Source organism: Corythoichthys intestinalis, chromosome 3, assembly GCF_030265065.1.
Source record: "Corythoichthys intestinalis isolate RoL2023-P3 chromosome 3, ASM3026506v1, whole genome shotgun sequence".
Lineage (NCBI taxonomy): Eukaryota > Metazoa > Chordata > Actinopteri > Syngnathiformes > Syngnathidae > Corythoichthys > Corythoichthys intestinalis.
Genome location: NC_080397.1, coordinates 17191030 through 17211790, shown reverse-complemented (window position 1 = coordinate 17211790; position 20761 = coordinate 17191030). Strand labels below are relative to the sequence as shown.

Genomic DNA, 20761 nt, shown 5'->3' with positions numbered 1-20761 from the left:
AAGCTACTTTAAACCCAACCTGTGAGCTATTTCTCAAGGTGATAATGCATCTTAAGACCTTTGCACCTGGGGGCCCTGTTGGCCCCCGAGGCTCTTCTTGGCCCCTGGTCTCTGTCCTGTCTCTAACGACGGAGGGACACCTTTCAATTAGAGCCAGTTCCCAGTCTGGAAATAACAGCTGGTTTCAACTCTCATCCTAATAAGGCCCTATGTTAAAACTCGCACACTCATGCCTGGAAGGCAGTCCCACCGCTGTTTCCAGAGCATTCCCTACATTATTCCTCTTCATTGCACCCCCGACCCTGCTTACCTCCACTCACAACCCCTTTTGAGAAGAAAAAAAGTGAATTCCATCCTCACCACATGAGTCAGCGTGATTCAGCCTGTTGCCATGTTGTGTTTGGTTTTCTGTCTGATGTGTCCTCTGCCTCCTAACTCGGAAGTAGACTGAGATTCAGTCAACAGGAGCAAGTAACAGTCACCCTGTCTGGTTCAGAACAAAGAGTTAGTTAAAATAAATAACAAATGTGATTAATCGGCTCATATACAGTATAAATCACGATACATTACTCTGGGCAGGGGCAGAACTGTGGGCGTGGTTGGGCAAAGGGAGGGGGGTCAAACAGAAAGGTAAAATGATGCACAGAGCTGTAGTATAGTGTTTAAAGTGTTAAAATATCTCTGCCTTGGCCAGTTATATGGAGAAGCTCGGGGGGCTCATCGCACCCGTGCTCTGTTCACATTGATTCCGCCACTGACTCTGGGCTGGACATTTTAGCTGGAAAAGTGCATTGGACCCAAAAACGTGCTACAAATAAAATAAACACACATCTGCTATTTAGATTTCCAATCGCAGAAAAATAGTGATACTTTAGTCCATTTCAGGCACATCACTCAAGTGTGTAGTATAGTCTACATTCAGTTGGGCATAATTCAAAGGATGAGGCGCAACTTTCCAAAGGTAATTTTCAGACCCATGATTTTACTGAGAGTTTGGGTGGTTGAAGGTTGAAGATTGACTTACACAGGCTACATACTGTTCTAGCCGTCATCCTATATTTAGTGTATTAAAGGAGCCATATACAAGACTGGTGGTTAAAAAGTGGTACTGTAACCAGGATGAAAATATTGAAGTGCATAACAATTTCAATCAGAAAAGACAGATGCTAACAAACTACACGTTAGCAATCATCATGTCAACATACAGCATGTGTAGTCGACAAACTACTACATCCCAAAAATAAATGTGTACATGCGACAGTCTTTAAATATAATAGGTTCAATATGCACCCGGGTTAAGTTGATGCACAAATCAATTATTGTTGATTTACTATGTTACGAGCTCCAGGGTAGTTTCTATAGCCGTGACTGGAGGTGGAACTACTTTTCTCAACATATGGCGGAAAACACAGACAAGGCTGAAAAAGCAGTTTCTGCTCTTGCACCCCTCTTTAAAATAAACTGCTATATTTTAAGCCAAAAGAACTGTTGTGCTCAATAGAACAACATGTCTATATGCTGCCATAGTAGATTCATGGTGCACTAAGCCTCCGAACTATTTTTAATTTGTCCGTTTTACCCTGAAAACCCCCGTTTACAGACGTCGCGCAACCTCCTTTGTTTAAACTTAACCATAAAAAGAAGGTATGTAATTATATTTATCATTGAAAATGTCTGTCATTTTTAGCTTAGAATCATTAATTGATGTATAAATTTTAGTTAAGAAAAAAAAACGACTTTAAAAAATTATTCACTCGCATATTTTAAACTTTTAAACGAATTACGTCACAATGAAAATTTTGGCGTCTGTAAAAAAGTCACGGGATATCTACCTCATAACTATCGCTTAATTGTATTTTTTGTTATTATTGTCGCATTTTCCCCGATATGTTAGATGATAAATAATCGATCCAAACAAAAAAAATTGAAAAATAACATTTAAAAGGGTAACTATATGGAAAAGAAAAGCTCAACCACTCCTTGTTGTCTGTGATTTCTGCATCGCGACCCTTGTTTTATCACCATGTTTCACCCATAAAATCCCCCCGAAAACAGGCTGTGGCCATTCACAGCTGTGTCTTAACACTTGGTGAAACATGCTACATGGAGTTTTTGGATCGAAACAAGGTAAGTACGCGATAATATCTCGTTAAAATCGTGGCGTCTTTAATTCTGCTCTCGCGTGTTCTCGCCTCCAATTAGGTTTTTGCTGTTTAAAAAATTTTTTTTTTTTTAAATGCCTTCCTGTTCAAAATTTTTGTTCCCCCAGAAAATTGAGATTTTAAGCTTTCCAATGATGTATCACACATGCATTTCGGACAATTTTGAAAGTTGGCGAAATTGAAGGTCTCAGAGCGGAACTTCAAGTCACCTGAGTATTTTCCGCCATATACAGTAAGCACACTGGCAAAGAAATACTGTATCTCGTTTGGTAATACATTGACAGCATCCACAAAGACGATTTTATTCTTCAATACATTTTAATTTGAATTGCCGAACAACATGAGAAAGACAGTATCTTTGCCCCCAGTCAATACTTGTAGCATCGCCGTGCTAGCTTTGTTCATATTCCAAATATGACTTTACAGTGCAAGAAAGTAATATAGGAAAACTCAAAAATAGAGTTGTACAATATTATCGGGTAGTCGATTATATCGGCCGATTAAAGCATTTTAAAATGATAGCGGATAATATCGACATCGGGTTTCATTATTGGATTTGGGCCAATATGCATATGACAGTGCCTTATTGGCAATATGCACTTACACTTGAGCCAAAAAAAAGTAAAAAAAAAAACCAAACAAAAAATTGATGTTTGCACTATTTTGATTTCAACAATAAATATAGTGGTGCAATGTAGGCACATTTTCTGAAAATGAAGAAGAAGAAGAAGTAAAAAAAAAAAATTTAAAAAAAATTGATGTTTGCACTATTTTGATTTCAACAATAAATATAGTGGTGCAATGTAGGCACATTTTCTCTAACTTCAGTTGAAGTTGTTCTCTTTTTTTTTTCAGAGATTTTTTATTTTGAAAACCTTGAAGTTGTTACATTTATCATTATTAAAGCATCCAGTCGGGGATCACAATATAATTAGCCATTATAAGTCAGGTCCACGACCAAATACGTCGGTATCTGGATTTTTCGAGTTGGACAATATCGGAATATCGGTTAAAAAGTCATGATCAGAAAACTACTAAAAGTACATTGCCTCTGGAGGCAAAAATCATGCAATTTTGACGTTTCTCGTCAACTTTTTCTTCATTTTCAGATCTCTCCATTGATTGAAGGCATCTGACATTGATATCCTTGGCTTATTTTTGTGTTGTCATGACTCGTTTGAGATCTGTGACAAGTTTTTATTTTGCTCTAAGTGATTGACGTCGTTGTTAGGACTATTTATAAGAGTTATAGCAGCCTTAGTTTGAGTAGCCTATAGATTATGGAGCTCTGGCAACTCTGCAATTGGCTGATTAGAAGAGGGTGGGAAATCTGTCATAAACACAGAATCAAAACAATAACATTTTTTAACGGCTGACAAACAACTTTTAAAAATTGGAACAATATAGGCTTTGCCATTAAGAACTGTGTCAGGAGTATTTGCAAAAAATGTGTGTGTTTTTTTTTTTTTTAATGTCTAGTAAAATGTTAGGGCCATTTAATGAATAATTGAAGTACAATTCTTACATATGGCACCTTTAAGGGAAATACTACAGTATAACCATATTTTGATGAATGTGCATTAATCCATTTTGTTTAATTTTTCCTTTCAGTCGCCAACACATTGTCAATCATCAAGCCAGTCACTGGGTCCCTCTCCGGGATGGTTAACCTTCCCTGTTTCTTCTCCACTATTCCAACCTCGTCACCGGTCAACCCGAATGCCAGCGTCCTTTCTTCTATAGACTACTTACGCATCAAATGGACCAAAATAAAGGGAGATGTGGAATCAACCGTGTTAGTGGCACAAAACGGGGTCATCAAAATTGGCTCCGGCTACAGGAACCGAGTATCAGTGCCCAGTCACCCTGAGGATGTGGGGGACGCCTCGTTGACGATGGTCAAGTTGCGCGCTAGTGATGCGGGCACGTATCGCTGTGAGGTCATGTTCGGCATTGAGGACACCAGAGATACAGTTAATCTCAATGTTGATGGTAAGAAGGTTATACTGTAAAAAAAAAAAAAACATATTAGTCATGCTAATTTAAGATTTTAGGTAGAAATAAAGGTCATAAACTTGATTAAATGAGTTAAATTAACTTGCATTAAAACTTGAAGTGACAGGTTTGTTAATTTAGCCTTAGCCTCCCTCCCGATGCTTTTAAAAGAAAATCCTGGCTACTTTGTGTTTAGCTCAGTCGTCTATGCACTCCGCTGGCATTGTGGAGGCCTGGATTTAATTCCTGCTTGTGGCAACTTGTAACATATTGACTTAAGATTATGTCCATGTTTACTTCAAATGTTGAGTTTTAACTCGTATCTTTTTGTTCATTTTGTTTTCCATAAAAATTATAATATACAGTATATGTATATATATTAGTAGACTTGACCAATTTCTTTTTAAGAGTGTATCATTTGACATTTCTCTGCAGTGATGAAACTTGATTTGGGTTGAGTTGACCCCAAAATTTGATGCAATATAAGCAGATCATCTAGAACAACCATAGTGAAACACCAAATTGCAATTAAACGTTTTATGCACAAATTATGACACAAATATTTTTTTAACCCTTAGTCATTGACTGCACTAGGACTGTAATAGCTCCGCCAATATCACTGAAACGTGAGCATTCACAGCCAGTCTTAGGTTATTTCTGTTTTTAGTCACTTTAACTTGATCAATTTCGTTTTCATTAACATTGTATTAGTTTTTAAATTATATTCAAATTGTTATTAAAAAACATAAACAAACAAACAATAATGATTGTATACGTTCATTCATTTACATTACATTCATCCATTTTCCATGTCACTTAATATATATGCACATATATATGGGTTTTAGGCATTAGCGGTCTGATACGTACATCGGTACGGGGGTCGCAGTTCGGTACAACAGGAAAAACAAGGCTTTTTTTTCATCACAGCATTTGAAAGTTAAAGTGTGTTCTATTGGCTACAACTAAAAAGCAGCTCTTATTAAAGTGTGAAATAAATGGAAGAAAACCTCAAACTTGTAAATATGTATTTTCCTCGTACTAGCATTCTTTAATCCGTAGTTTATGTGCAAAAATAGACTTCATTCCCTTTTATGTAGGGATCGACTCAGGTAACAGTTAAAAGTCAGGAGTAGCACTCTCAAGCTTGGTAGCTTTTTTTTCCCTTTTTTTTCCTTTTTCTTTTTTTAAATAAAAATAAGACACTACCATGTTGGATTACACACAGTTGACCGTAAACCATTACCAGAGAGCATACAGTCCCACATTATACATATTTTTGTAATGGCTAAGATAAAGTAAAAAGTGCAAATTGTTCCAACAATGAAAAAGCACTTCTTGAAATAGTTAAAAAAAAAATACTGAGTGTTATGATTTCTTCAGCTTAGAGCTAGAGCAAAATTAACATTTCCTGATTTGAAAAATTAAAATAAATACACTTTGAAAAGTGTTAGTAATACTACATTTGATAGTTCCCACTCTGTACATTCGCTATAACTTTCTTAGTAGCGAGTTTGTCTTCCTTTTCCCATAGTGTTGGTTGTTGGTTTAGGCATATTACCTCTACCACCCACTGGAGTGGAGGAGAACTAACTGTGACATGGACTTCTTTTTTTTTTTTTTTTTTTACTCAAACGTATTTGCCATCTGAGTGTGTGCACCAATCCGTGATGGTAAGGGACGAATACAAAATACTGTTACACACATGTATATACGTATTTGACCAAAAATAGTCACTTGCCCTATAAAGGTTTAAATATCGTAGGTTTTAGTTTATAAAAAAAACAACAACAACAAAAAGGTTCTTTAAAATAACCAAAAACACTCACTTGTGGGCAATGCTATCTCAAAACATGTTTAAAAACAATACTGGTTGTCCATAAAAAATCCAAATGTATTTCAAAAGTTAAATACTTAACTGTATTTATGCATACCACTCGTGGAGACATTTATTGAAAAATTTGCCTTCCCTTTCTCTTTACAGTACCTATCATCACTAATAAACAAGATAGGATTATGTACATGATATTTGAACAATCCTAGCAAGCCAAAAGTCATGATCTACAATGTGTTTTCACTTAGAGCTGCAACTCATTTTGGGGGGATGTAGAAAACAAGGGTGGGATTATTGTGTCATTACGATTTGTGGTGGTTAACAATCACTGATTCATTGACAACTTCTTTCCTTTTGGGTGTGTTCTTTACGCTTTTTTGTGGTGAAGGTAGTCTAGGTCATGACATTTTTCTTGCATCGTCTTGTTTTATTGCAGTGTTTCAGATTTTGCAAATTAAAGATGAAAAAAAAAAAAAAACACATCAATTATTGTTCAACTTTCTGAGCACAAATATTAAATTATTTTGTTTTTCCATCCAGGGGTCGTCTTTCACTACCGTGCCAACACCAGCAGGTACACGTTAGACTACGAGAAGGCGGTTGAAGCTTGCCGCAACATCGACGCCACCATCGCTACGTACGACCAACTGAAAGCAGCATACGAGGATGGTTTTGATCAGTGTGATGCCGGCTGGATTGCTGACCAGACAGTAAGGTGTGTTGTGATTTAAATCTGTCTAGTAAACCATTACATTTAATTGCATTTTCCCACAAATCAGATGTATAATAAATCTTCCATCCTGTGTTTATACATAGATATCCAATCCTAAAGCCCAGAACGGGTTGCTACGGCAATCTACGGACTAAACCTGGTGTCAGGTCATATGGAACCAGGAAACCTACAGAGACATATGATGTGTACTGCTATGTGGATAAACTTTATGGTGAGACACAATCAAACGTTCTAGCAAAGCTTTCCCCAAAACATACTAAGAAAACCAACACTTACTCTCCCTAGTGGTAGGTCAATAAAAAAAGAAATGTGCTAATGGTGTTGTAAAAGTATCTGGCATTGCTTCTGCTAATCTTCCCTCAGTGTTTTTCTTATCACTCATGTTCCAGACTCTTACTGCTGACAAGCTCAATTCAGCTCTCAACACAGCCTCTTAATGACGCTTTAAGTCTTTGAGCTAAAGCCCAGTCACCTTTCGGTTATTCATCTCGCTGGTATTTCTATTGTTTAACTCTCATATTGCGTATATGAGGATAATTAAGCAGTACAAATACAAATACGCTCATTTGGAATGTCATTTTTGTCATTAGTGAGAACAGATGCGCAAGGGGGTGTTAGAAAACAAAACTCGAGAAGGAGACACACAATTCATGCATTTTCCTTTGGCTGTGAACCTCATGATGTCGGTTTTAACATTTTATAGTGACTGATTTATCATTGTGGTGAAAATCAGACATGAAATCTCAAAATGAACATGAATTTGTTCAAACTGATTTTGGTTTGCGAGCCTCATTTATGGCAATTAGATCTCATAATAAGTTAACTCACTGGTTGCCATTGACGGCGCTTGATGTCCTATCTAATTTGACTGGGAGTCAAAATGGATTGGATGCTGAGCGCCTGTCAAAAGCACTGATGAGCATTCGCAGCCAGTCCTTCCAGTATAAGTGAATTTGACGTTTATCGTTGTCAACTGCAGGTAATGACCTCATTTTGCGGCACTTTCATTTCATTCATTTTGAGATACTTAAGGGTAGGGATGGGAATTGATAGGATTTTTACGATTCCGATTCCATTATCGATATTGCTTAACGATTCGATTCTTTATCGATTCTCTTATCGATTCTAATTTGGGGAAAAAGAACAACCGTTTTGATCGGCATCGAGTTTGTTTAATGAGAAGTCACAACCTTACAAACTCACAACGAGATCAAAAGAGGCCCAAAGCCTCAATGTTAACTGTGGCAATAAGTGGCAAATACACAAGAAGAAGAAAGAAGGCAGAAAGCCACAATCAAATAACCCTTTCTGGATTCTTCACGGAATGAAAGTAAATAAAATAAAAATAATAATATAATAATAATAATTAATAATAAAAACACTATTAATTAAATAGATAATAACCAAATAACCCTCTCTGAATTCTTCAAGGAAAAAGGCCAGGAAATAAATAACACGATTGAGAAAAAAAAAAAATTCAAAATGGCCGGACCAAATGTGGAGGCGGGCCGTATTTGGGCCGCGGGCCGCAGTTTGGGCACCCGAAGAAATGCCGCATCCAAGCGAGTGAGCGAGCGAAGTGAGAGAGGGAAACACTTCTACGAGCCTACGTTCTTTGTTAATGTTAATATCTACAGAGGCAACGCCTGTATGTATCATCTTTTGTGTTGTTGTTGTTGTGTTTCCACTCGCGATCGGACAATTAAATCCAGTTGTGTAGTGGTTTGAACGATGTGCTAATGCTAGCGAACGAATGCTAACCATACTGTTATTAGCAGCTAATCATCGCTGATTTACGTTGATGCAAACCTGTTTGTTATTGGGGACGAAATTGATTTGTTTCATTTCTATTCTTAGTTTCACTCTTCAAGTGATGGTTGAATAAAGTCAGCAAATTATACCAACGTCTTCTGCAGAGTCATTTGGGAGTTTAGCTAGCTGTATAGCCGGGACTTTTTTTTCTTTTATTATAGCCAGGACTGAGCCTTAGCCTCTCTGTGAGGACAGCGCAGTCGTATTCCCTCCCGATGCAGTTATCTCCACCTTGCAATGACTGCAAGTCGCTTTGTTGTAATTTTTCCTCGTGAAGTGAAGACACACTTTCGAGCGTTTGAACCTACGTGCTGTCATTGTTATGTTTATGGCTGCAATGCTCGTGCTTACCCGTCGTAACCTTTCATTTTCACACTCTTTCCTGGTGAAGTGTAGTCAAACTTTGGAGCGATTGGTTCTTGGCGCCATGCTAGTTTGATGCGTCTGGACAACAACACACGTCACGACGCAATACGCGTCTTTAGGAATCGTTAAAGGGATCGTTAAGGCTTTTTCATTGTGATGTCGAGGCCTCGAAACACTCGGAACCGGTTCCGAATTGGAATCGGATTTCGATTCCCATCCCTACTTAAGGGTAACTTCCTGTGATTTTTAGATCATTTCTTGTTGTTTTTTCGGACCTTCGTCTTTTTGATTTGGGGGTATTTCCGGGTGAGTTCCTGTTGATTTGGTGTCACTTCCTGTTGGTTTTGGGGCATTTTATCCATTATACCCTCTGCAAATGACTAATAAAGTAAAAGTTGAAAGTTGAACAACTGTAGAGTACAGTGAATGCCATTGTGTCAGATCTATAATTCAAGCACTGCCACGTTTACATATATAAACATTTCTGCATTCCGATCAGCATTCGGATTAATATAATCTACTGTTTTCATGGACAGTCAGACATCACACTTTTTGTCGGAACAAATTAATTTGACATGCGCAGATTGACAGAATATACCGGAAAAAGTAGTAGAAAAAGAATTCAGTGTAAAAAAATACATCGCCGCATCCATTTCTACATTAAAAGTTTATGTTACTTAGCGTATTTTCCCATTTTTTTCGACTATCAGATATGTCAACAATTTCTAGATCTTATAATATCTCTAGCCCCTTTCACACATATATCCCGGTAAATTCCCGTGTAAGGTGACATGGGATTTACTCGTGGAATGGCTTTCAGACATGGGGAGATGTCCCAGAAATAACCCAGGTTGGACACTTTCAGACTTGTCCCATATTGGCGACTCGATGCTCTCTGTGCGGGGAGGGCGGTTGGCGGGATTTTACAACCCGGCCATTATGTCATTTTTGTTCGGCATTGGCAACAAAATAAACCACACACTTCTAAAGATGGATGATGGACTGTCTCTTCTTCGGCTCTACGATCCAGTAGCAATTTCATTTCGTTATGTTTCCAGTTTAATTTCCAGTTTTCCTTTTTGGTCTTACTGTGACGAAAGAGGAAATGAAGATCGACCCGCCATGATATTTATGTCATCAGCCTTCGCTCTGTGACACGGGAATTAAACAGCTGCTTCCACACATGCCACATCCCGGGTAAATCCTGGACATTATACTAGGATACGACCTGGTTAATCTCCGTGTCAATCGAATTGCTTTTAGACATAAGTGCTACCATATAAATCCTGGGATTTAAACAGAGTTCAGCGTATGTCTGAAAGGGGCTTCTGTCTCAAATATGGACCAGTTCAGTGGCGGATCAAATGTGAATTGGGCCGGGGTGCGGTCGCAGCTCCAACACCCCCCTAAGTTCCGCCCCTGATCCAGAGGGCTGGATCTGTGATGAATGGCAAGACGTTTATGTGGATCTCAATCACAGACTAAAAGACCAGGAATAGCGAACAGGTTTGTATCTAATAAAAAGTACAACCAAGGGAGCACACCAAACATATGTGAGTATAACAAAGTACAACTGAGGGAGCACGCCAAAAAATATGTGAATATAACAAAGTACAACCAAGGGAGCACAAAGGCCAACAGGAAAAATAGCGCAAAATCAAATTGATCAATCTAGGACACAACCGTAGGAAACGTCTTCGAGCACGAAGATGAGGGCACACACAGCGGTAAGCAAGGCAATCTTCCGACACAGCTGATAGACACAGGCGTCCTTAAAGTGCCAAAGTTGCAATTTCTGATCGGGTGGAAAATTTGACAGAACACTGGGCACACAAAGTGGGCAATAAGCCGACTATAGTGCTCTCCCGGCGGTGGGATGTGCGACAAGCCACCGGTCGTCGGCCGAGTGGCATTCTCGGTTGACAAGGAGCATGTCAGCCACAAAATGCAAGCCACCTCCGTATTAAAAAGTGTACCATGATCCCAGTATTTGACTTAATACAAAACACGATGTTTACTCACTTCCTCCTAAGTCCAATGGTCCCACAGTTGTCGCACACTTGTTTTGGCCGATCTCGGGGTGAACTGGAACTTTCTGAAACCCAAACAGGCTCACACGTCTCTCCCTGGCGCAGTTACAAAAGCCTGCAGCCGTTTGGCTGGCGTGATGTGAAAAATAAACGAATTAATCCGCAAAATCAGCTGCATGCTATAAAGCAATGCTGTATTGTGAGATGCTGACCCGGGTTACGTCACATTCGCATTTGTCCTAAACCCGAGACTGGAGCCGGAAGTAACTCATTTTCATGGCGCGCGATTAAAAAAATTAATATATAGAACAATCGCTTCTACACACATCCAAGCGGTCCATTTCATTCAGAAGCATAAAACACCGCATGAAATATGAAATAAACATGCTTTTTTTGGTGTCATACGAACTTTAAATACAGCCTACTCCATCACAGGTGCGTAGAATGACCCCGCCCATCCAGCTCACTCAGATGCTGGAATGAAATAAGAACAACTGAGAACACAAACATGACAGGATCGGGTTAGAACAGGGGTATCCAACTCTGGTCCTCGATAGCCCCTATCCAGCTTGTTTCCTATGTCTCCCTCCTCCAACACTCCTGACTCAATTAATCAGGATCGTTATCAGGCTCCTGCAGAGCTTGCGAATGAGCTGATCATTTGATTCAGGTGTGTTAAAGGAGGGAGACATGCAAAACAAGCTGGGTAGGGCTCTCGAGGACCAGAGTTGGATAACTCTGGGTTAGAATATCCCAAACGGGGGTGTGTACATGAAGTATTTTTATTCTGATCAGGATTGTAATCAGAATTAAAGCCGGCCATAGATGATCCGCTGTAGCTCTAAAAATGTGCTTTTAAAAAAAAAAAAAAAAAACATTGACCACACACACTAACTATCATAGTACTACTTATAATACTCAAACTAAGGAAATACGATAACAATCTGCTGTTCTAACAGCTTTAATCTTATTTAGTCAATTAACATATTGGTTGCTATTGACGACGATATACATTCAATCCATTTTGGAGGATCATTCGATCGCTGCTAGTCTGTCCCAGTTCAAATGGATTGGATATCTATCACCATCAAAGGCAGCTAAAGTATTACTGCGTCCGTCTCTAACATGAGCTGGACTGTCAAAGTTGTTAAGACCATGGTCCACGTGAAGCACTTGTGCTGGCTCTCTTAACCTTTTGTTCCTATTTGTCAACTTCATTCCAGGTGACGTATTTTACGCCCCCGTGTCCCAGAAAATGACTTTTGAGGAAGCTAAGCAAGAATGTCAGAGGAGGGATAGCGAACTTGCAACACCCGGTCAGCTTCACGCTGCTTGGCGGCGAGGTCTCGACAAGTGTGACTACGGCTGGCTTTCGGACGGCAGTGCACGATATCCTGTTGCTGTACCCAAAATCCAGTGTGGGGGAGGCCTGCTGGGGGTTCGGACTATGTATCGCTACAAGAACCAAAGTGGATTCCCAGAACCGACGACTCGGCTCGGCGCTTACTGTTTCAAAGGTGAGCCTGTCATGTTGATGAGTGACATGGAACATGGTGTTACCTGTGGGATGTTGCTTACTACACCATGCGTTAATGTTTGGCGACATTGAAAACCAGGATTGAAGGCTCAGACGTTTTTGTAAAACTGTCCAGACGATGATCTCATTTTGTATTCAGTCCGCACCCTTTCCCTTCCCCACCTATACATTCCCATTGAAGGTACCAAACAGTTTACTCTATTTTGACACATTTTGTCAGTTTCTGATAACTCCTTTTCAGTAAGGTCAGCATTAATGAATAATATTCTTCATTTAACAATTCCTCACGTTGTCCAGTTGACCTCACTGTATCAAAGCTCTTTTTTTCTAACACAATCTATTTCTGTTGCTGCAGAAATTGGCCAAGGAGAGAGGTACTAGTGACAAACTGTTTACCTAACAATTATTGGCCGCAACGGCCAATTTAAAAGGAGGATTAATGGACATTTTTTCAGGAGCTTTTCAATGTTTCCTTCTACTCCTTCAGGCCTATAACAACCTATTGCAAGGGTGTCAAACTGAAGGCCCTGGGGCCGGACCACGGCCTGCCATGTCATTTTGTGTGGCCTCTCGATAATAAATCACGTTTGTCGACTTCATGTTTCTCACTAAAATAAAACTCAAATATATCAATCAAAATCAAACAAATTTATTTCTATAGCCCTTTACAAAAACCTGAAAGGTCCTCAAAGTGCTTTATAACAACGACAAATGTGGTTCGTTATAAATAAAAGGCATGAAAGTACTATACAATGACATTAAGAGAGAAAAAAAAAACAAAAGCAATGCATCGTGATAAAAGTCAAAACAGCAAATAAAACAATAAAACAAATAAAATTCGAAAGCATTAAAACTCTTAAGAAATAAAACCAGACTACCCTATTCTGGAGAAAAAGCGAGTCTAAAAAAGTGGGTCTTTAACCGTGATTTTAAAGGCCAAAATTGGTAATGGTGCGGATTTCAGGGGGCAGGCTATTCCACAACCTGGGGGAAGCAATAGCAAAAGCTCGATCTCCCCACTGTTTAAGTCTCGACCCCGGAACTTGCTAAACAAGGCAGCCGTAAGGACAAAGAAAGACTCCTGCCAGAGTTACGAAGGGTTAAAATCTCCGATAAATAAGAAGGAGCCTGGCCATTAATATAATTGAAAACAAACAGTAAAAGTTTGAAATCAGTTATAAAATGAACTGGAAGCCAGTAGAGCAACGATAGAACGGGGGTAATATGTTCACGTCCAGGTGTACCGGTTAAAAATCGAGCAGCAGCATTTTGAACAAGTTGCAGACGAGAAATAGAGGACTTGGGAAGACCAACATAAAGTGAAATGCAGTAGTCCAGCCTTGAGCTTATAAAAGCGTGAATTGCTTTTTTTTTTTTTTTTTTTAATTATTTATTTATTTATTATTATTTTTTTTTTCTTTTTTAAATATAGTTTCTATATAGCATATTTGTTCATTTCATATTTCAATCGACAAATGATTGCAATTAAAAACAATTCTAAAAAGTGAGTGTATTCACTGATTTTGATTTCAACTTTTATGTAAATAGAAATTATTCAGTTTTTACTTTTTTCATTGAAAAGACAAATGTAAATTAATTTGAAAATGAAAAATTCAAGGGAGAATTTGCTATCGAGAGGCTCGAAAAGAAGATTTGCAGAATTGTCATGTCAGCAAAGTCTTCAAACGATTCATTGACAAAAAAAAAAATCACAGTATAGTTTTGTTTTGAAGCAGTAAACTTTAAAATATAAGACATTTAGTTTTATTAAAAAATTAAGAGAATATTTAAAATATTTTTTCCCCTCTGCCTCGGCTGCCGGCCGCAGGAGTAGGTTGGGGGGTCGGGTCTCCGATCTTGCATCGCCCCGTGGCAGTTCCTGGGCGTTCTCCTGCCTCCGCCTTCCCCTCTCTTCTCTGGCTGGGCATCCGCCCTGCGCTCCGTCGCGGGTCGCTGGCTGGGCGCCGGTGTATCAGCGGGGTGTCGCCTGCACCGGCGGGGGACCCTGCCTTGCCTGGGGCTTGGTGGACCGCTGGGGGTCCCGTGGCATGCTGTGCCAGTTGGGGGGCTGCGGCTGTGGCTCGTGGCCCGGGTGGGCGGGCGGGGGTGGGTGTAGGCGTGGGGTTGGTGATGCGTCCCCTCCTGCCATCCCTGAAGGCCAGTTGAAGGGTGCGCGGGTGGCCCGGGGGACCACCCTGGGTCCCCGGGGGGGACGATGGCTCCTTTGCTGGGCTGCGGGAGGAGGGATGGGCTGCGCATGGTCTGGTCAGATGAAACCAAAATTGAACTTTTTGGCCACAATGCAAAACGATATGTTTGGCGTAAAAGCAACACAGCTCATCACCCTGAACACACCATCCCCACTGTCAAACATGGTGGTGGCAGCATCATGGTTTGGGCCTGCTTTTCTTCAGCAGGGACAGGGAAGATGGTTAAAATTGACGGGAAGATGGATGCAGCCAAATACAGGAACATTCTGGAAGAAAACCTGTTGGTATCTGCACAAGACCTGAGACTGGGACGGAGATTTATCTTCCAACAGGACAATGATCCAAAACATAAAGCCAAATCTACAATGGAATGGTTCAAAAATAAACGTATCCAGGTGTTAGAATGGCCAAGTCAAAGTCCAGACCTGAATCCAATCGAGAATCTGTGGAAAGAGCTGAAGACTGCTGTTCACAAACACTCTCCATCCAACCTCACCGAGCTCGAGCTGTTTTGCAAGGAAGAATGGGCAAGAATGTCAGTCTCTCGAAGTGCAAAACTGATAGAAACATACCCCAAGCGACTTGCAGCTGTAATTGGAGCAAAAGGTGGCGCTACAAAGTATTAACGCAAGGGGGCCGAATAATATTGCACGCCCCACTTTTCAGTTTTTTATTTGTTAAAAAAGTTTAAATTATCCAATAAATGTTGTTCCACTTCACGACTGTGTCCCACTTGTTGTTGATTCTTGACAAAAAATTAAAATTTTATATCTTTATGTTTGAAGCCTGAAATGTGGCGAAAGGTTGCAAGGTTCAAGGGGGCCGAATACTTTTGCAAGGCACTGTACATCTCGCTGACGATAGCACCAGCATATTAGTAACTAGTTTAGATGTTCAATGTATTTCTAGTTGTTGTTTGTGTATGTGTTTCTTTTCCTTCTTCTCTTGTATTTCTTTTCTTCTGTCCCCCCTTAATCCCTTCCTGTTCGCTGCTTTGTCATAATAAAAAGGTATTTTGAATGATCACAATGGGAGTATGTCAGACTCTCAATGTGAAACATTAAAACTGTTCAGAATCCGGGCACTTAGACTTCCATTGTCTGTGTCAAACAGCTGAACAGGACAGGTTTAAAAAAAAAAAAAAAAAAAAATATATATATATATATATATATATATATATATATATATATATATATATTTTTTTTTTTTTTTTTTTTTTTTTTCCGTTTTGGTTTTCAATTTAGAAATTCAAAAGAGGATGCATGCAGTTTTTTTTTTTTATTGAAAATTTAAATAAAAGTAAAAATAAATAAATAATTTAACGATCTGACAAAGGAAGATTTATAGTATTTTCTAAAAATATATAAATTTAAAAATAATATATTTACAGTTTTACCTTTAATATTTTTATATAATTCATTAATATAATTAGTAGAATATTTGTTAGTCATACAAACAAAAAAAGGGTATAAAAAAAGAGGATTTAAGCAATTTATAGATCAACAATATCACAAAAAATGGTCTCTCTCACAATATCACTCAAATATATAGTTGTCGATTCTATCGGTTAGCTGACAGTTAGTTATTCTTAGAAGCATTAGCTTGCTCATTAGCAGATATAATGGCACCACTATGTTCATCAGTAACACAGGCGTGTAATAGTGTATTTTTTTGTTGTTGTTTGTTCTTCTCCTCTTCTGTCTGCTTCCTTCCTTTCTGTCCTCCATAGCATAACCCCTGCCTGTTCGCTGATTTCTCCTAATAAATAAAACATAATGAACAACCACTGTGGGAGTATATCAAAATCCCATGTGATACAGTACATTAAAACTGTTCAGACCACAAGGACACTCAGATTCCATGTATTTATTATTTTTTTTACCTGTCCTGTTCAGCTGCTTAGACACAGAGAATAGGAATAGGAAGGACACTCAGAAATTGAAACCATAACTACGAATTGCACCTTGACAAAAGATGATTTTGACACCCCTAAACGATCTAGTGTTCTGAAGCACATTCACCCACTCAAGTACGAGTCAAACAGTGTTTAAGTGTCTCTTACATGTCAGAAGAGCATTAGCTCAATTCAATGTTGACATGAATTGATCTCAGGTCCCGTCCCAGTGAAAAGAATCACGTACGCGTACAAATAAGGTCATTGTTTAGACTATAGCAATACATCTCAACAGGAGTAACATTTCGTGGTTCACTGGATCTCAGCAGACTGGGACAATTCTTAACTAATCAGCATCCCTGGGGCAAAGCAAACGACTGATGATAGGTTCCTTTTAGAGAATCAGCAGAATCCCTCACCTGTCAGCCCTTTTAGGTTCACTATCTTTCTCCCTTTTTTGCCTTTCTCCCTTCATTTCCGCTGTCAGACTTTTTCACTCCATCATTCTCACTCGTACTTATCAGAGCAGACATTTGGATAATGGGCAAAGCTACCGCCGGACTTCTATATTCAGTCATCCTCGGTGACCCTTGACCCAGCCTTTCCATCTTTACAAATGGGAGCTTGGGCAGATAAGCCGTCCCCTGCCTGGTCATTTAGTGCTCTGAGGAAGCCTGACTCTCGCGGTGATAAGTCTTCATGGGGTTCAGAGGGCACACAAACAGCCCAGCCGCTCCTCCCCGCTGTGCGTTCCGTGTCGCCTCTCTCAGCCATTTGTATTCACGCCCCCATCCGAGTTCTTTTCAAGTGCCCTTGTTTGGTGGGACCCGATGCATCATTTCCTGCCTTTCCGCTCGCGGCCATATGTCATGAGACTAATTATTCTGTAAACTATGTATAATAGGGGCAGGAATAACTCACCTGAGTATCTCACGATAACGATGATCTCACAATATGGCAAAACATGGGTCAGGAAATCATTGTACCATATTCTACAATAACAAGTAAAACAAGCTCTTTTCATCCTTCTCCTCTATCACGAGTAGACGTCCAATCAATTTGAACTGGGAGGCTGGCAGTTCATTCACCGCCATCCCTCTCATTTCTAATGGATTGGCAGTCAGTGGGGGCCAATGCCTGGCAATGAGTTCATTTGGGGGCATTTCACGTCATTTTCTGTTGATTATTAGTCACTTCGTTTTCTTTTTGGGGCATTTACAGGTCACTTCCTGTTGATTTTGGGTTACTAAAAAAGAAGTGATTCAAAGAATGTCCCCAACTATTATTAAAAAAAAAAATTGTAGAATGTCTATGAGATAGTAGCTTTTGCATATAATGCAAATCTACTATCAATAAATACTTAAACAATGCATGCAGAAATAACTAAGTTTTGGAATTCAAATTTTATTATGCAAGTTTTGTCACAAAGTTATAATATTGAGGCCTGCAGTTCCAGCCTAATCAAATATTGTGTAGTCCTGCGTGCTGTTTGTATGGACAGAATTTGATGTTCATTAATTCATTGATCTGCCATTGACTGTGATCTCATTTGGCAATCCAGCTAATTGGTGTATTATACTAATAACAGCAGTAAATTGGCAAAATCATTGGTCAGACATGCACAATTAGATAATTTATTTGCGCGGTCTCAAATTTAAGAAGTAAAATAGGATTGCTGAATGGAGCCCTGTGTCTTGCAGTACTTGTTATCTCAACAATTAGTATTTCTTGAATTTGTCTTGATAAATTTATTGATATTCAAACATTTTTGGTGTGATTTACCCAAATTGCATGGTTTGCATCCTTTGGTGCATGTGCAAAAAATATCCTCAAAGAAAAAGACAGTGGTTGTGAACAACCATCAATCTATAGTTTTAAGTTGAGCTTAATAGGCCTGGGGGACCACCAAGCGTTTTTTTTCCCACGGGGGCGGGGTGCACCCTGAATTGGTTGCGAGCCAATCATAGAGGTTAAAACAGTGCTACAAAAGAAAGAAATAATTAAAAAAAAAACATTTTTCCGCATCTTAACCACATCTGGAGATAGGGTTGAAAGCGCTACATTGACCGTGACATTTTATGGTCGATATATGAACAAACCTGCCCCAGCTCTCTGCCATTGTGCTAAATTGGTATTTTAAGACTTGTCTTGTTTTTGTAAGATTCTTCATTTAAGTGTCTTAATTAAGGGCTTATAATAACATATATTAGTCATAATTTCAACAATTTTGTCAACGAAATATTTTTATTTAATTTTTTCCAAACACATGATGGGCTTCTCGAAGACCATGATGTTCTGGTGGAAATCCCTGTTTTATAATGAGTTAAACCTATTTATGCAAATAAATTGCATGAATGGGTGTTAATGTTTATACTGTTTTTCTTTGAATCACGTGTGTTGTTGCAAGGACTTGAGATGTTTCGAGAAGGGAGTTTGCATCCAACACTTGTCCATTTTTTCAATCTTGTAAATGAGATAATATTGATGTAAAACACCTCAGAGTCCATCATGATCGTTTGGTTAAATACTATAAGATACCATTTTAAATGTATACTTAGAATGTAATATTGCTAAAAGGTTGATTGTCTAATAATTTTACCCATTTATTGTCCAGGTTGGAAACTGATGTTCAACCAAACTTCTTATGTGGACCTAACAGCAGCAAACATTACCAGCACGGTCTTCAGTTCCTCTCCCATTCCTTCACTTGAGGCTAGCATGGTCACTCGGACCCAAACTTCTGAACATTGGACAGAGGCTGAAGTAGACTCGGCAGTTCATTCTAACCCGCCGTCAATGTTTTCCACTAGTATGATTCCGCCACGACCCACTCCAGCAGATAAAGAAGAGGAGTTATTCCCTACAGTGACACCAACCATTATAGACGACCATGAAGACATTGATGATCTGACACCAGTAGACCTGGACTTTGATGTTGATGACTTTGTACATGAGAATGTAACTTATGTTGAATCTGTTCCCTATCGCGGCGATGCAATACATGAGCTTGACATTACTGACAGAACGGAGTCAATGTCCAAAGCAACGGAAGAACCAGACGATCATACAGTGATTCAGATCAGCACAATAGAATCCGACGCAGTACTACAAGATGCCTCTCCTACCAGAGAGCCAATGTTTGCTGGCGGAGAAACTGAAGAATCCGTTGTGAACGCTAATCTCACCGACCTGGCAACAGAATCCACTAATGTGACAACTGAAGAAGTTTTCCGTTTCCCACCAGCTGGACCGACACCAGCATTCTATGATGGTGACACTGATGAGATGGAGACAAATTTACTTGTAGAGGCACTGCCACCCACGCAGTCATCACAGGACTTCTTGCTCAGCACAGATGCGACGGACAGCCCTACCACCACAGCCATTCCCACAAGCACTACAGTCATGTGCAACACTAAACCTGGCACTGAGGTGGACATCAGCGACCCGGACCGTTCACTACCGCAAACAACCACGCGGAACAAAGTTCTTTTACAGGACGTCTTAACACCAGAAGAAAGCGTGCTGGAACCTGGAACAGGCGCTCCTATTATCATCAAACACACAACATCCGGTGACGCGTCGACAAGTGTTTTTGATGAGTCTAGCAGTCAAACTTCAACGCAAAGTGGTGACAACCTCACGCAGATTGACACAACAACAGACATTGATGCAGAGTTCTTCACTACGACCGTTCCTGTGATTTCAACTGCGGGCAGAAGCAGCACTGTCTCTCCGGAAAGAACGATCACAAAGGAAGAGTTTATCAAAGAGACCACTGTCATGCAGAAGCAGAACACATCAGGTAAGACTTACCAACTTACCTTTAGTTTCGGACAAGGGTGTCAAAGTCATCTTTTGTCGCAGGTCACATCTATTGATTTCACTTAAAAACTTTGTGAAAAGTTAATATTCTCTGCTTTCAGTAGTCCTCGATATTTCATTAACCCTTTAAGGTCTGGGCCTATTTTGTCTGATTTTGCATGCCTTTGAAGTTGCCTTTATATTTCAAAGAAAGAATTGTTTACGATGGCCTGGTTTGGTCCCTTTTTTTGTGACACCTTGAACTTCATGTCCAAACTGTTGTTTCCTTCACTGACCAATTATAAATCATCATTTTGGGCCCAAAAAGACCAAAAATTCCAAAATCGTTTTATCAAAATTTTTAATATTGATGTCCAATTGACA

At 39.4% G+C, this 20761-nt stretch overlaps 1 protein-coding gene across 3 annotated transcripts in view; it reads left to right on the top strand.

Annotated features, from left to right (window-relative positions):
• LOC130913246 (versican core protein-like) overlaps positions 1–20761 on the top strand; it is a 70051-nt gene that overhangs the window by 14841 nt on the left and 34449 nt on the right. For all 3 annotated transcript variants that reach the window (XM_057831707.1, XM_057831708.1, XM_057831706.1), the window contains 5 exons: positions 3774–4154; positions 6532–6706; positions 6808–6935; positions 12156–12449; positions 19188–20378. In XM_057831707.1, the coding sequence (XP_057687690.1) occupies positions 3774–4154; positions 6532–6706; positions 6808–6935; positions 12156–12449; positions 19188–20378 (2169 nt within the window). The remainder of the gene's footprint in view (positions 1–3773; positions 4155–6531; positions 6707–6807; positions 6936–12155; positions 12450–19187; positions 20379–20761) is intronic.